The sequence below is a fragment of the Passer domesticus genome, chromosome Z (assembly GCF_036417665.1).
Source record: "Passer domesticus isolate bPasDom1 chromosome Z, bPasDom1.hap1, whole genome shotgun sequence".
In the NCBI taxonomy this organism is placed as follows: domain Eukaryota; kingdom Metazoa; phylum Chordata; class Aves; order Passeriformes; family Passeridae; genus Passer; species Passer domesticus.
The window spans coordinates 26,504,728-26,520,331 of NC_087512.1; the positions used below are offsets into that span (position 1 = coordinate 26,504,728).

The 15,604-nt window shown below is 41.4% G+C and overlaps 1 protein-coding gene across 2 annotated transcripts; it reads right to left on the minus strand.

Moving 5' to 3' along the window:
- Positions 1-6,376: 6,376 nt before the first annotated feature.
- UTP15 (UTP15 small subunit processome component) lies at positions 6,377-15,313 on the minus strand. 2 transcript variants are annotated; one of them, XM_064402921.1, is made up of 12 exons: positions 15,118-15,312; positions 14,788-14,880; positions 14,519-14,703; positions 13,297-13,475; positions 12,420-12,545; positions 11,623-11,758; positions 10,503-10,587; positions 8,360-8,509; positions 8,080-8,181; positions 7,746-7,879; positions 7,192-7,250; positions 6,377-6,683 (listed from the first exon to the last, which is right to left on the minus strand). In XM_064402921.1, exons 1-12 carry the CDS (start codon positions 15,205-15,207, stop codon positions 6,460-6,462), a joined length of 1,563 nt encoding a protein of 520 aa, XP_064258991.1. In that variant the 5' UTR covers positions 15,208-15,312; the 3' UTR covers positions 6,377-6,459. The 2 variants fall into 2 exon arrangements, with proteins under 2 accessions (XP_064258991.1, XP_064258990.1); XM_064402920.1 differs by having other exon boundaries at positions 14,519-14,880; positions 15,118-15,313.
- Positions 15,314-15,604: the final 291 nt, after the last annotated feature.

Below are 15,604 nucleotides of genomic sequence, written 5' to 3' on the forward strand. Positions count from 1 at the left end.
TCTCCGTGGAGAAGATCTCTGTTCACAAAGCCCCGCAGCCCCAAAGAGTAAATTTGAAAGAGACTAGTGTCCCAAAGTTAAAAGACTACTGCTTTTAAAACTGGGTAGAACATCCTTAAACAAAAAACCCTAAAAACAATCTTAGCCCATGTGCAGTGGTAAGAACACTGGACATGGAGAAGAAGAAGTCACGAGAGCCGATATTCTCTGAGCAGTGCCACGAGTAACAGGGAAACACAAGAAGTTTCACTTGTGTTTCTGGGGGAAGCCTCTAGTGCAAGAAGAAACTCCTCTCTCCCTGATGGATTTGAAAGTTGATTATTTGAGAAGTAATAACAGACTGAAAGTTAATTATGTGAAAGATGTTAACAGAGCAGAAATCTATAGTGTTATTTCATTCTGTAGAGAAAATGGAAGAAAGAAGAAGAATGTATTTAGAAGGTTTTCATTCTTAGCTTTGTGTGTGTTCCTTTTTAAATATTGTAATTAATAAAGTGTTGTGTTTTTCCCTCCATCCCCAAGTTAGAACCTGCTTTATTCTGTTTCCAGGTCACATCTCACAATAATCATTTTGAACCTTTCATAAGAGCCCTGGCATTGTGCCAGGGTCAAACCATAACACTGACCCACTAAGCAGCCCCTGTTTATTTTATTTTCTCCCCAGAGGAGCTGTGTGTCCTGGGATTGCTGTAAGGGAGGAGGGTTCACATCTGCAGGAAAGGGTGGCTCTGTGCTCATGGGAAATTCAAATCAGCTTCTAGGGTGTCCATGGAAAAAGGAGCCCTGGAAGTTTCCAGCTCTACTGGCAAAGGGCAGGATGGGCAGGAACACTCCCAGCTGTGGGTCTGGGGGGATCAGGAGCAAAGCCATAGCTCTGACTGCTCCCTCAGCTCTGGGCCCAAGCTCAGCACTGCCCCAACAATGACAACAATCATTCCCAGGGCACAGCACAGGGTCTCTCTCCTACACCACCTGACTCTTATCCCCTTCTCTTAACTACCCGTGGATTCTTTTCCTAGTTTCCATTACGAATGGGACACCAGCTCCAGCAGCAAGAATGACCCTGTGGTGGACTCAGGGAAAGCCAGTGATGATGTGGTGTCAAGCTGGCCCATGGAGCCCATCCAGTGTGTTCCCTTCCCTCTCCACCAGCTTTCCAGGCAGCGACCAGTGAGCCAGGGGTTGAGAAGGGCTGGATGAGTCAGTCTGATTCCCATCAAGTAATGGACTAGTTATCTCTGATTTTCATTTTTATATGTTTGCTTCAGTTTCTTGTATTTTAAATGCTCTACATAGCTTAATCATAATGCTAGATGATAAGTATTTTAGTATTTTCTAAAATACTGCAAGTTTTCATGTCATTAGTTACCCAGCCTTGAACAACTCAAGCAATACAACTTAGTAAATTTTAGCAGCATGGTCTTCAAGCCTGTGTGTTGAAGTACCCTCAAGAAATTAGAATGTATACATGATCTAGCAATAAAAGTTTCACTTATTGGCAGAATTAGTCCAGGGAAGATATCACTGTCTTTGTTAGGGAGTATTCAGTTGAAGCCTTGATAAAAGCAGCAAAACAACCAACCAGCTCATCTATCCATATCTCCCATGAAATTCAGATGCCTGAACATAGGACAGGGAAGTTTAATTGACTGTTCTTTTTGAATCCCAGTCTAATTCTGGTTGCATTTCTTTAGAAAAGCCTCTTTTCTGGTTACATACTATGCTCCTGAGCCACAAGAATATTCAGGGGTAAGGAGGTATTCCTTCTTTGCAACAAAGAGCTGCAAAAATGTTCCATATGAAAAGTACATTAAAAGGGTAATAATAGACATGCTTTTTCTCTGTAACTATTTGCTCTCCAGCAAGGTAATTTATTAACTACATTTCAAAGACAACTCAACCTGGTTATTTCCAAATGACCTGCAAGTCAAGGATGATGCCATGTGCAATCTTTCCCATATAAGCACATTAATATCCTTTCCCAAAACAGGACACCCAACACTACATCTCCTCCAATGCACAATTAACTATTTTAAGTATTCCAGTTTATTACATTCCATCTTAATACTTAAAAATACTAGATTCTGGAGCATAAGATAATGCACTGCTGGAAAGATAACTATATTTTCATATAAATAAATTAATTTTTCACTTGTAGAACAAAAGTATGTATGCTTGGCACTGCTGTAAAGCATTTCAAACATTCACCAGCCCAAGAGACCATTACAAACTCTTACCTGGAACTTTTTTCTTATTTTATTCAAGCTGCAGCCTACTTCAAAAGAAAAAGAAATAAAGCTTTATATTAATACTGTAATTAAATAAAATCAGAAAATTAACAACAGGCTCTACACTGGTAATAACAGTATCTTTTTCTAGCTTCTCTACAACTTAGTTATGTCAATATTGAAGAACTTGCATAATGTAAAAAAATCTTATTAATTGGGAAAAAATAAACTATTATTTTTCAGAGCAAAAACTAACATTCACAAAGAACAGATATGTCTGGCAAGTTTGTCACCTGAACAAATATTAGCTTTCAATGCAGAGGTAGGAAATCCAGTGGAGCTTAAAATACAACTCATTGGTCATGCAAGCCTTCCAAATTTCATTTTACTAATCTTCTTAGACATCAAGATCTTAAATGGAATTTGTGTTTTCATCTTTTCATTCCATTTTGATTTGTGTAGAGAATTATCTCACATTTGTTTCCACATCTACCTTTCCACAACTTCACTTGGAAGAAAACATGAATAGCAAACATTGTAATGCATCAAATTGCTGTGAGATACAGATATATAGAACAAATTGGTCCCTACCTTTAAAGATCATCTAGTCGAATACCTTGCAATAAGCAGAGTACTCCTTCAACTAGATCAGGTTGTTCAGAGCCTCATCCAACCTGACATTGAATGCTTACAGGAATGAAGCAATTACCAATTCTGGGCAACCTGTTCCAACATTGCACCAGCCCCACTGTAAATAACTTCCATGTCTAGTTTACGTCCACCCTTTACCTTTTAACCATTATCCCTTGTCCTATCACAACAGGGCCTACTAAAAAGTCTGTCCCCATCTTTCTTATCAGCTCCCTGCAATTGCCGAAAAAAAGCCACAATAATGTGCCCCTGGAGCCATCTCTTCCCCAGGCTGAGTAACCCCAATTCTCTCAGCCTGTCCTCATACATGAGGTGCTAGAGTTCCCTGATCATCTTCATGGCCCTGCTCTGGACTCACTCCAACAGGTCCATGTCCTTCCTGTGCTGGGCCCCAGAGCTGCTGCAGCCCTGCAGGTGGGGTCTCAGCAGAGCAGAGCAGAGGGGCAGAATCCCCTCCCTGGCCCTGCTGCCCACCCTGCTCTGGATGCAGCCCAGCACACGTGTGGCTCTATGGGCTGGGAGTGCCCATGGCTGGCTCATGTCCAGCCTCTCAGCCACCAGCACTCCCAGGTCCTTCTGGGCTGGGCTGCTGTGATCTGTCCATCCCCAGCCCGTGCTGGTGCCAGGCTTGCTCTGACCCAGTTGTAGTACCTTGCACTTGACCTTGCTGAACCTCATGAGAATCACATGGACCCCTTCCCAAGTCTGTCCAGACCCTTTGAATGGCATCCCACCTTTCAGGTGTATCAGCTGCACCACTTCATTTGGTGTCATCTTCAAACCTGCTGAGGATCCCACTGTCCATGTGACTGGTGAAGATATTGAATAGTACTGGTTCCAATATAGATTCCTGAGGGACACAGCTGACGTATCTCTGATCTCCAACTGGACATTGAGCCCTTAACCATTACCCTCTAGATGCAAACAACCAACCAAATTCTCATCCACTTAAGAGTCCAACCATCAAATCCATCTCTCTCTACTTTAGATACAACTATGTGTGAGTATAATGTGTAATCAGAAGAGGCTTTTCTAAATAAATGCAACCAGACTTAAGACTGGGATACAAAAAGAATAGGGAATCTAACATTTTCCTATGCTTCTGCTAGCCACACATCCAACTTTAAAGCACTGAAATGGATACATACTATAGAAATGAATACTGTAAGAACGAAGAGTATTTTATGTCAAGGTTAGTGGTTTTCAAGCCATTAAAAAAAAAACAAACTATGCTGCCAAAAGAAATGCGCTCCAACTCCAAGCAATACTGGTTCACAGAATAAGGAGGCTCCAAGATAAGCCTCCCCACCATCCCCACTCCCAAAAATTAATTCTGTGTGAAATCTAAGTGATATTGTCTGATTTAGTCACGCAGTTAAAAGAAGTACACTAATTTCCTAAAAGATAGAAGCTTTAGGTCTATTAACACAGAAAAAATAAAATATAAAAATAGTTAAGTAAGCAGCAGGAAACTAGAAGTATAAAGTTTGCTCCTCATCATTACCTGTTACCATACTACGTATTCAAAACCAGTAACAGTAATAGTCAGGAACATACATTGTTCACATTGCAGTTTAAGGGCAAACCTAACACAGCACTCCGTGCTTTTCAGTCACAATTGTGAAGAATTTTAGGTAGAACTTGCAAATCTATCAAGCTATCTAGCAGCTATCTCTACCACTGCTATCTGCCTTTCAATGTCTTACATAAGCAAATTAATTTTGCAAATTCCTATTACATACTAAATTCCAGGTCTGGGGGAGAATTCAAGCCACAGCACAGGTTAAGAACAAAGTTTTACCCTAGTGTCATACTACATGTACTCAACAGCCTTTGGCACATCTTTTTCCAATGTATTCATATTCATACAGTCCTGCTTGAAGTTAAAATAAACCATTACCCTAGCATTCAAACAATAAACTCAAATTCTATTTACTGCACATTGAAACTGACAGAATTACAAAAATTGAGCTTTGATATTTAACTTGTATTTTCTCACTGATATTTTATTCATTGCATTAATTTAATTCAAATTAATTCCCCTTTAGAGGTATTACCTATTTTCTAGAAAATTGTAACGCATAAATACATATGCATCATTAAAAAAAGTAAACTAACTTTTTCAATATACCTAAGCACACAATTCTTGAGTCATTCTGCTGTGCGCTGTGAATTCATTAAAATCTTAAATGGAGATGAAGCAGGGAGAGAAAAAGCAATGTAGTCAAGTGTTATCAAATGCATATGCTGTTTTCTTTGTATTTTCAAGGATGTGAGATCGGATATGAACTTTAAATAAAGACAGTGACACATTAAAATCGCACAAAGATCAATTATTTTCTGGTAAATAAAAACTGAAAATTGTCAACTGCTGACAGTACTGGACACATAACTGTAGTGGGTTGGTGCTGGTCACACACCAGGCAGCCAGCAAAGCCCCTCACTCACTCCTCTGCAGCTGGACTGGGGAGAGAAAATGTAACAAAGGATTCATGGATTGGGATTAAGAGCAGCAGAGATCACTCATCAAATGCCATGATGAGCAAAACAGGCTCAACTAAGATATATTAATTACATTTATTATTAAACAAAATTAGAGCAGGACAATGAGAAGTAAAACAAACCCTTAAAAACACCTTCCCCTCACCCCTCCCTCCTTCCCAGCTCCACCTCCTCCCCAGTGGCACAGGGAGACAGGGAATGGGGGTTATGGTCAGTTCATGACCCGTGGCTTCTCCCACGGCTCAGGGAGAGGATTCCTTCCCCTGCTGCACTGTGGGCTCCCCTCCCATGGAGACAGATCTCCCTGAACTTCTGCAGAGTGAGCCCATCCCACAGGCAAGTCCTCCCCAGACTGCTGCAGCGTGGGTCACTCTTCCATGGGTGCAGTGCTCCAAGGACAGGCTGCTCCAGCCTGGGAGCAGGGCCCCTCTCTCCATGGGTCTCCCACGGGGTCACAGCCTCCCCAGGCATCCACCTGCACCAGCATGGGCTCCTCCATGGGCTGCAGGTGGATCCCTGCATTCCCCATGGATCTCCATGGGCTGCAGGGGAATCTCAGTGTTTGGAACTTCTCCTGCCCCTCCTCCTTCACTGACCTCGGTGTCCACAGGGTTGTTCTTCTCACATGTTCTCACTCTGCCCTTCTCTGGCCACAATTACAACTACACAATAACTTTGTTATCACCATTTTTAGTTGGCCCAGTCTTGGCCAGCAGCATGTCCATCTTTGGAGCAACTAGGGATTGGTTCTGCCAAATGTGAAGGAAGCTTCTGGCAGCTTCTCACAGAAGCACCCCTGCTGCTACCAAAAATGAGGCCATGTAAATCCCCATGTAAATTGTAGGAAGTTATGTAACTCTGAAATAAAACTTTAAAACTAAATTGTTTGAAAAATATTGCATGGACAATCTTGAAAATGTCCTCTTTCTCTATCCTCAGTAATCAAGCCTATTCAGCAACATAGTTTAAAAGACAGAACTTCAACATAGAGAGGCTTATTTTGAAAGTCACTGTTATAAGAAGTTACCAGACGCATGTCTTTCAAGTTCACAATTATGACAATTTGTTGAGATGGGTGTCAGTAATTCCTATTTGTTTCAATAATCTCTGTGACACCATTACTTTTGTTCTCTTCTAGACATGTATCTCTTTTCTTAGTAAAAGTAGCAAACAGTGTATCCATCATTCCCAAAACTTCTAATAGTTCTTCTTGATAGTCAATTTCTTTTCCAATAGCTTGCTGGAGTTTCAAGAACTGTTTATCAACTACTGATGACTGCCCGACCACAGGCTGATAAATGTCTGTAAAGAAAAATATCAGTTAAGAATGCATAGATATATAAAAAGGCACAAATTACATTAGCTAGTTAGAGATACGTTTAAGAATTCTAGCAGAAGTCCAACATTCTGAAAAATAAGACAATCTTAATGCTGTCTGTTCTGAAAGCAGATGTTGTACATACTTAAAACAGCAGTATGCCAAACTAACAGAAACAGAAGTTTTTATGACCTCAAATACTATTTTTACCTCACTAAGTAAGAGGAAGCTATTTGTATTATGTAAACACAGAAACATGAAGTATCAAAGGTACTCAGTGACCACAAAGAGCTTCCTGCCCCCTGTGCAAATCAAATCCGGACTGTGGTCAAAGTTATCTGAAAATGTCTCTTTTTTGGATCATTCTCTTGACACTAAGCCCACACATATTAACAGAGCCATTAAGGTTTGGTTTCTTAAAAATGTAGCACTTTTCAATCTTATTTGCAAGCTAGCTATATGGCTTTGAGAATCTTTTTTGTGTTGTCTTACCAGTGATCATATCGGCAACAGTCACCAGCATAGGAGTAAATCTAGGCTCAATCACACGCCTGCAAAATTAGAAGACATTCCTGTTTTACTGGTTTTGTCAACTGTACTCCACCACCAACAAGCAGCTTTCTCACACAGGCATACAGACAATTTTTTCTTGATAAGAGACATCACAGAACAGCAGTCAAAAAAACAAGTCAAAAAACCCCACATATGCGGTATTTACCCTCTTCCTTTCAGGAAGGCAGTGGGGGCTGGAGGAGTGTCAAAAAGCGTCAAGTACGTAAAACATAAATTTCATCAAGGAGACAGAAAATAACAGACTAAGGGCAGAGTGTCTGGCAAAGAAGTAGAATATCTCATCAGCAAAACCATTCTGTGCTAACAGGTAAACTGTTTCAAACCTATTCCAAAACCTTGGTATGAGAATGGAAAAGGCATGTGAGATTTCAGGAGTAGCAGTGCTCTACCAGTGATCCGCTGAAATGCTATGGCAAGTCATTAGGAAACAGAAGTGTCTAAATAGTCAGAGGGAGCCCATGTTATAATAATACCTTGCCACAAAGGTAAGCAGGAGATTAACTTGCTTCTCGTCTCGGCCTGCCAGTGCACTTCTCAGCGTTCCTCTGCGATGTAGTTCCTGCATGACTGCAACCGTGACTTCAGGGGTATGAAGCATGATGGGTGGCTGGACACATATAAGAAGAGTTTAGTACCAAAGCAACATCTTTTCACACAACACAGGGCTGGTGTCAGCAAAAGCAAAATGGAACCCAACTTAGACTCCTTTCTAGTTATACAGTAAAATAAAATTAGTATGACATACAGGGAAAATTAACATCAGGTGACAGCACAACACTCTGACAAGAAGAAAAACCAATGCCTTACCTCCAGCACTGCATCAAGAGCCTTGGAAGACTGAAAGCTCCTCAGCAGCTTATCGTATTTTCTCAAAACACGTTTTACAGGTTTACTGACACAGAAATCTTCCTAGAATTCAAAAAAAGAGTTCAGAGTAAGACAACTACACACATACTCACATAATGGATTAGACACATTACTATGAATAATTTTATATATTCCCTCCCTTCCCTTTCTGCAATTTAGCCTATTCCAAGAAACCAATTTTCAGAAATGTTTCAGCACATATTTTCTTACCACATCGTACCTGTTTTGGCATATAAGTTTTTCCTTTCACATAGGTTCTATATGCTGGTTGTCTCTTCTTTTGAGAGTTTTCATTCTTTTCTTCTGGTTTTCTGTGTTTAACATTTAGCACCCCATTGGTCATGCCTACAACTATGGTTTCATCTTCAGGCTAGCACAGAGAAATCAGAGTTAGGACCCAGTGTTTTATTTCTGCTCTATCATGCATATATGTGCTCTATTATACACATTCTGATAGTTTTATGCTCCATGACAAGGCTCAAATCACACAGTATCACAGATGACTTAATGCAGAAGAAACCTCTTTGAGGTTCCATGATTGAATACTTTGTTCAAAGCAGGGACAACTTCCAGGCTATGCTCATAAGCAACATCATACTACATAAGCAACTGACTACTGAATCAAGCTCAATTATTCATTAACACCCTTCTGTGACCAAAAGGTTTCATTTCTTCCAACGACTTACAACTACCTTTGGCTATTAGGTGCCATACAGCAGGCTTGAACAGAACCTATGAGACAGCAAACCTAGCACAGAACAGCAGGATTTTGAGAAACAACTGAAATTTGTTCAAAACACCAGTCCCTGCTATATGTAATTTCACTTCTATAACTAAGTGGGTATAAATTTCACCCAGAAAAATTGTGGATGCCCCATCCCTTGAAGTGTTCAAGGCCAGACTGGATGGGGCTTTGAGCAACCTGGTCCAGTAGTGTCCTTGTCCAGGGCAGGGGGGCTGAAACTAGATGACCTTTAATATCCCTTCCAACCCAAGCCATTCTTTATACAATAAAAGCCTACAGAATTATGACAGGCATAGATGGAGATCAGCTGATGAAAGGCTCATTTAAGGGCATCAGTTGAAGGTTATGAAGATTCAAGTGGAACAACTGAATAGGGAGCAATTCTTCACACAAGTATCAGAAATGTGGAACTCCTTATCAAGGAATCTAGGCAAGGTTTCAAGTTTAAACAAGCTCAAGGAGAGACTGAACAGGCTTCTGCAATAGTAATTCATTGAATTACACTGAAACTACTCTTTGATGAGCTCATCTCTCATCTGAAAAGGGAATTTGGAAGCATATCAACACACTTGCCCTGTGTTTAATTTTCTATACACATTTCCTTATGGCTGGCTACAGCTGGAAGCAGGATCTGGAATTAGACCCACCTTTGATTTGACTCAGTAAAGGCATTATAATGTTCTTGTACGACCATTTAAAATTAAAATGGTTTAATCAACAGGAAACAAGACTATGCTTCAAAAGATATATTCTACACACTCTAGAGATGCTAAACTGCAGGTATTGCATATTTTGCAGATGCCATAGGGTCTTAAAAGGCTATGGATTCTTCACTTCAAAAGAAAAAATATTCCAAATTTATTTTAGCTCAGCTCCTTAGGTAATACAGTAGGAAATGAAGACACTCCCCACACACACCTTCCCCGACATTCCAGCAGAGCAGGACAATAGTAAAGTAGCATAGGTAGTAAAGATCCCTCACAGGCCCACTGACATGTCCTTCAGAGGCTACATAAGGGGGTACTACATGACAACAGTATTGCTTAAAAACTGGTGCTAGCCTCCAAATTTCTGGCCAGCAGATAGCATATCCACTGGAAATCAAGTGTTTCTGAGAGGTAAGAGTCTCTGCTGTCTGCTTCCAAGACATGCCTTGACAAACAAATTTGTTTACGCTCACAACCTTCGTCTTCCTCAGACCAGCCTGACACCAACTTTTAAAGGAAGTTCGTACCCTATTCTGCAATTCACAACAAATTAGCAATTTTTTTTTTTATTGCTTCCATGTGAAAGGACTCACAGCATTCCTGAAAGGCAAAAGGTGAGTACAATCATCTTAAAGTCAAAGGACTTCCCTTCTAAAATGAATACTTTCCCTAATATCATTCATAAACACAAGACATTGCTCTGATCTAGTCAGGTAACATGGTATTTGAATCTATTATGTTCAAAACCTCTTAGAGTTTGTTACTCAGAAGAAACATATTCAACTCTCCTTTGTATGTACAGCATTATTCTAGAAAACCCAATAGCCGTGAAAGCAACAATTATTTACTTTAGTGACTTAACAGGTATCAGGAATTCCCTTCTAGTCTAGGAAGACTTCTAATGCACTTACTGACAACGCAAGACTGAGGATGGATGTTGCATAGTTGAAGCTGTGGACCACTTTGTAGGATGTAGTACTGTAAATCTTCACATGCCTACACAACAGAGCAAAGATAAAAAATTTGCTTTATTGTAGTCACTTTACAGGAACTTCATCACTCCTGCAACAGTAATGTTCTGTTAAGGTATCCACAAGTCAAGTCAGGAGGGCTCTTACCTCAAAAAAAGGTGAAAATGGGGCAAGAACAGAAGAATAAACTGAAGGCAGGTGTAGTGACTTGAATTCAAAAATGCATAATAGGAAAACACAAAGACAGCATCTCTTCAAATTTGTTCTTAAATTTTAAATACAAGATCTACTAGCAATATCTGGGAGTAAATCCACAGATACTTTTATATACAGCTGCCTCTTAAGGATTTGGTTGGAAGCATGAAATATTTAATGAATTGGAAAACAAAATATTATCTTACAAGGACAAAATCTGATGTTATGTAACTGTAAAGCCTGTGCTAGCCTAGGAAGCACAGGTGGGAGAAGGAAAACAGATCCACTGTCATTTCAGATCACTTTGTATTTCTAATGTCTCAGACACAAGACACCAACTACCAGTACTCATCAACTGAAACCAAACAAAAAAGCAAAGAGGTGATGTTCACAAGCACTCTTGGATACAAGAAGCAACAGCAGAGAGACACAAAATTCAGGCTTTTAATAAGCAAATACTAATATTCTTTTAGATATTTGAACTGAATTAAAGTTAAGAATAGCTAACTTCCAAAGACTGGAAAGATACTTTAGAGATTTTAAAAACCAAACACTTATTTAGACATTGCCCATATGCATTTCCAAAATGGGACAGACAATCCTTATTGATATTCACATTATTAAAAGGAAAAGGTTAAGTTGTATCATAGAATCATAGTACAGTTTGAGTTGGAAGGAACCTTTTAAAGCCCATTAAAGTCCCTGCAAAAGCAAGGACGGCTTTGCAGCAGGCACCTTGGTCCCAAAACATGTTCTCAAATAAAGCCCAAAATCCACACAGGTTAACAGTGATTTGAAATAATACCTTCCAAAGAAAAAAAATCCTAAAGAACGCAACCAAAAAGAAGCCACAAAATATACCAACCTATCAAGGGATCCTGACAATAATCTTTGTCCAGAGCTGTTCAGGCACAAACAAGTCACAGTTTTATGGTGATTTTTAAGTGAAACTAGTAACTGTCCACCTTTTAGTACATCCCAAACTTTGACATACCGACCTCCTGTGAAGAGAAAGCACACAGCACAAAACAGTCTTACATACCCACATATTTATGTTTCTCTGAAAGAATTTTTCAGAGAGTGATGCTTATCTCCTCCACGTACCTTTACCTCCTAACAGTTTTCTGTACTTACTCACCATCCTGTTCTATTCTAACTCCTGGCACAAGTCTGCTCTTTTTTCAGGCCATTCTGAATGGACCTGAATGATTTACCCATTCTCCAACCATACTCATTACCAAAAAAAAAAAAAAAAATCTTTAAACTATGGGGTTACAGTACCTCTGATGGAATAGCAACAGGAGACTAAAAAAAAGCTTGTAACATGTTAAGAAATACACAGTCCCATCTTTTCAAAACCTAAGTATGTTAATTCCTTCACTTTAGAAGTGGGCCTGCATTTTGTTATTATAAATTACTTTGGGGGCAGGGGAGAAGCAGAAACTACAAGAATATCAAAACAAAGACAAAAAGGAAAGACCCCTACTTGCACCCACCTCATGAACACAGATTCCTACAGAAGATACTTGAGAAATCCAATTATTACATCACTTACCACTTCATTATCAAACTAAAACAGCACAAAAAAAGCAAGTAGCTGAAGCATTCCTCAAATGAGGACCACAGAAAAGACATTTGATCTATCTGACTCTATAGAATTACCTGCAGATACCAGAAGTCCACCAGATGGAAAGAGAAGCACACTCTCCACAGGATGGCCATGTTCTATCGTCATGACACTGCTCTTTGTTCGTGCATCAAACAGTTTCACAGTGTGATCATAGGAACCTGCAAACACCAGCATCAATCAGTTTCATAATTTCAACTAGTTCAGGAACTAAAACAGCTGTGTCTTATCATCTAAAGGAGTTCCTGGCTAATAGCAATAGTTTTAAATCACACATGTAAAAACACCTTGTGATTTACCTTGGTTAGTTCACAGCCTTGGGGCAGCAAATTTTCTAATTCCAGCCCTAGCTACATATCAGTCTGTAAAAGTAATTTGTTTTCATTTCATTTCACTTCCATTAATCAAGTGTATTTATAATAATAAATATCAAGGAACCCCATGAAAAAAAGGAAAACTAGTTTTTTTTTCACAGTTTTCCACAGACTGATAAAAAGCTACTGCTAGGAAAACCAAAAGCAACTGGTTCCAAGTAACTCCACATGATCTCAAACTTTTGAGTCTGCCAGTTATGGGCTGTACAGACTAGTGCCCTGCTCCAGAAACTTGGTACAACATTTCAGCCACTCCGAGGCAAAGGATACATTCACAGTATTTTCTTTCACAGGTTCTGTTAACCCTAATAGACTAAACCATAAAAATGCTAAAACTCAAGTTCCTGCAGTTTCCCCTAGAACATCAGTGTCAAGCTTAAAAAGCAAGCAAAAAAAGGAAACAACAAAGTAGGCATTCCACAGGCAGACTGATCCTTCATGACTAAAATACAAAAAATATGACCCTACTGTATCAAAAACTATCTTTCAGTATTTTTCTTCAATTTAATCCAAAAGAAGTGCAAATAAAAAATGAAACCTGTTATGAAGACATCTGCATTCACTTTACTTGCACAGCCGCATCTCACATAGTCAGTATGTTCACTGTAAGAGATGATTTCTGTGGCACTCGGAATATCCCACAACTTTGATGAATAATCATCACCACCGGAAAATACTCGGTATTTATCAGACAGGAATCCCACCAGATGAACTGGCCTAAAAAACAGAGTCCACAACACCCAAAGTTAAAATATATTCATGTTTCAAGAAGAGTTAGTTTGTATGAAGAGTTTATTAAAGTACTCTAACCTAAAAGTGCGCTGTTTAATATCAGAACTTACAAAGCCTCACTTTATAACAGCAAATTTCAAGTATGGCTGCTTTGAACAATCTTCTTGCCCTTTCAAATCACTACTGAAGTCTTTATTATCATTGCAATATCCCAAGAGGCCCTGGCAGAACGCAGAGGTGTGCAAATGCAGGTGTGCACAGGTATGCAGTTAACTTAGTCATCAGAACACCCAATTTGCAACCAGCCTCAAACAGAAACACTCTCAAAGTCAGTCTGGGCATTTCCCACTGAAAGGGGGATTCTTCTTGTTCTACGTAGATAAAACACAAATCAGTTTTTCATTCAGCACAGAAGTCTGTTGAAGCACTACCACTGTCTCTTCCTCACTGATACATCAGAACTCCTAAATTCTTCCTCATCCCACGCTAACATTATCCACTTTTTCGGTTTCGTTTTTGGAGCTTTTTAAGGAATTCCTGCTTTTCCTGGAAGGAGAACCTTAATTGGTTTTTTTGGACACACCTTAGAACTCTTTTCCTATCAGCATCAAATTAAACATGCTTATCAATGCAAGGTACTCACAAGACTGTATCAACACAGCACATTAAGAAATGCCTATGTGAAAATGTATTTACTTTTCTGCATACCTGATTCATATTTAAGATTTTTTTTTAAAAACTCACTCCCATTTTAAATTTCACTTAAATCTACTTTTCAGTAAGATCTACACAAGACAGTCGAGAGCAATGTAACTCGGTTCTACTCAGACTGTCAGCAGCACGTGAAGCAGACACACGACTACAACTTAAATACTGAATATTGCTGAGGCACGTGAACGGGCTGCCCAGAGAAGATGGGAACGGCCCTTCCCTGGCGGTGTTCAAGGCTAGGCTGGACGGGGCTCTCAGCAACCCGGGCTAGCAGCGGGTGTTTCGCGGGCGAACAGAACAAAGCGGCTCGGCCTTACTTGGCGTGCCCCTCGAACTGCCGCAGCGGCGCCTTGCCGCCGATGTCGAACAGGGAGACGCTGCCGTCCTCGCTGCCGGCGGCCAGCAGGCGCCCGTCGTCCCGGTACGTGGCACCGTACGCCGCGGCGCGGAAGCGCGAGAAGGTCTTGATGGGCTCCTGCGAGTAGCGGCCGTAGACGTGGACCTGCCGAAAGAGGAGGGCACTGCAGCTCCCGCTGTGCCGCCAGCCGGGCAACAACAGCGCAAGAGCCCCAGGAAAGCCACTCACCCTCGAGGATGCGGTGACAGCGTAGTTATACGGCGGGACTGGGGAGAAGTCAATTTTATTCACTGCGCCGAATTCCTTTATCTGAACAGGTGTCTAAAAGAGTAGTGATAAAGACTGTTAAATACACGCAAGCACACCGACAAGTATGAAAGCAGCAAAATAAAAGCTCTTTTAATTATTTCCCAATTCACGATTAAAACTTACTAATTAATTATGTGTTCTGAGCTTGAAAGCTAACTCGTACGTGTTTAAAAAAAATTAACTGTCTGAAAGTAGTAAAAGCAGGCATTCTGGGGCGGTAACTGCGACTGCTGGGCCGCCTCCTCCTACCTTGTATCCCCGCCAGTACAGCGTGTCCTGCGTGATCCTCTCCCCGAGCCTGGGGCACGCCTGCACCACCACTGGCTTGTAGGCGGCCATGGCGCGGGCCGGGCCGGGCCGGGCTCGGCGGGAGAGGCTCGGGAAGCGCCGGCGGCCGCGGGACACGCGGGACACGCCGCGCCGGCCGCGAGGAGAGAGCGCGGCGGCGCCGGCAGCGCGTCATCGCCGCGCGCCTCCCGCCGGCCAATCGGCGCGGCGGCCGGGCCCCGCTTCCGGCGGCGGCGAAAGGCGAGGCGCGGCCGGGCCGGGCCCGCGCGGTGTGCGGGGAACGGGGCCGGTGCTCACGGGGCTCTGTGCTCACGGGGCTCTGTGCTCACGGGGCTTCGTGCTCACGGGGCCGGTGCTCACGGGGCTCTGTGCTCACGGGGCTCTGTGCTCACGGGGCTCTGTGCTCACGGGGCTCTGTGCTCACGGGGCTCTGTGCTCACGGGGCTCT

What these genes read in the sequence shown, in the direction of transcription:
- UTP15 (XM_064402920.1), bottom strand. Translation starts at nt 15,207, where the DNA reads ATGGCCGCCTACAAGCCAGTGGTGGTGCAGGCGTGCCCCAGGCTCGGG. An exon ending in AAACTTATATGCCAAAACAG is followed by an intron (nt 8,182 to 8,359) that starts GTACGATGTGGT and finishes TTTGAATTCTAG; the next exon opens with GAAGATTTCTGTGTCAGTAA. An exon ending in TGTTGCCGATATGATCACTG is followed by an intron (nt 6,684 to 7,191) that starts GTAAGACAACAC and finishes TTTTCTTTACAG; the next exon opens with ACATTTATCAGCCTGTGGTC.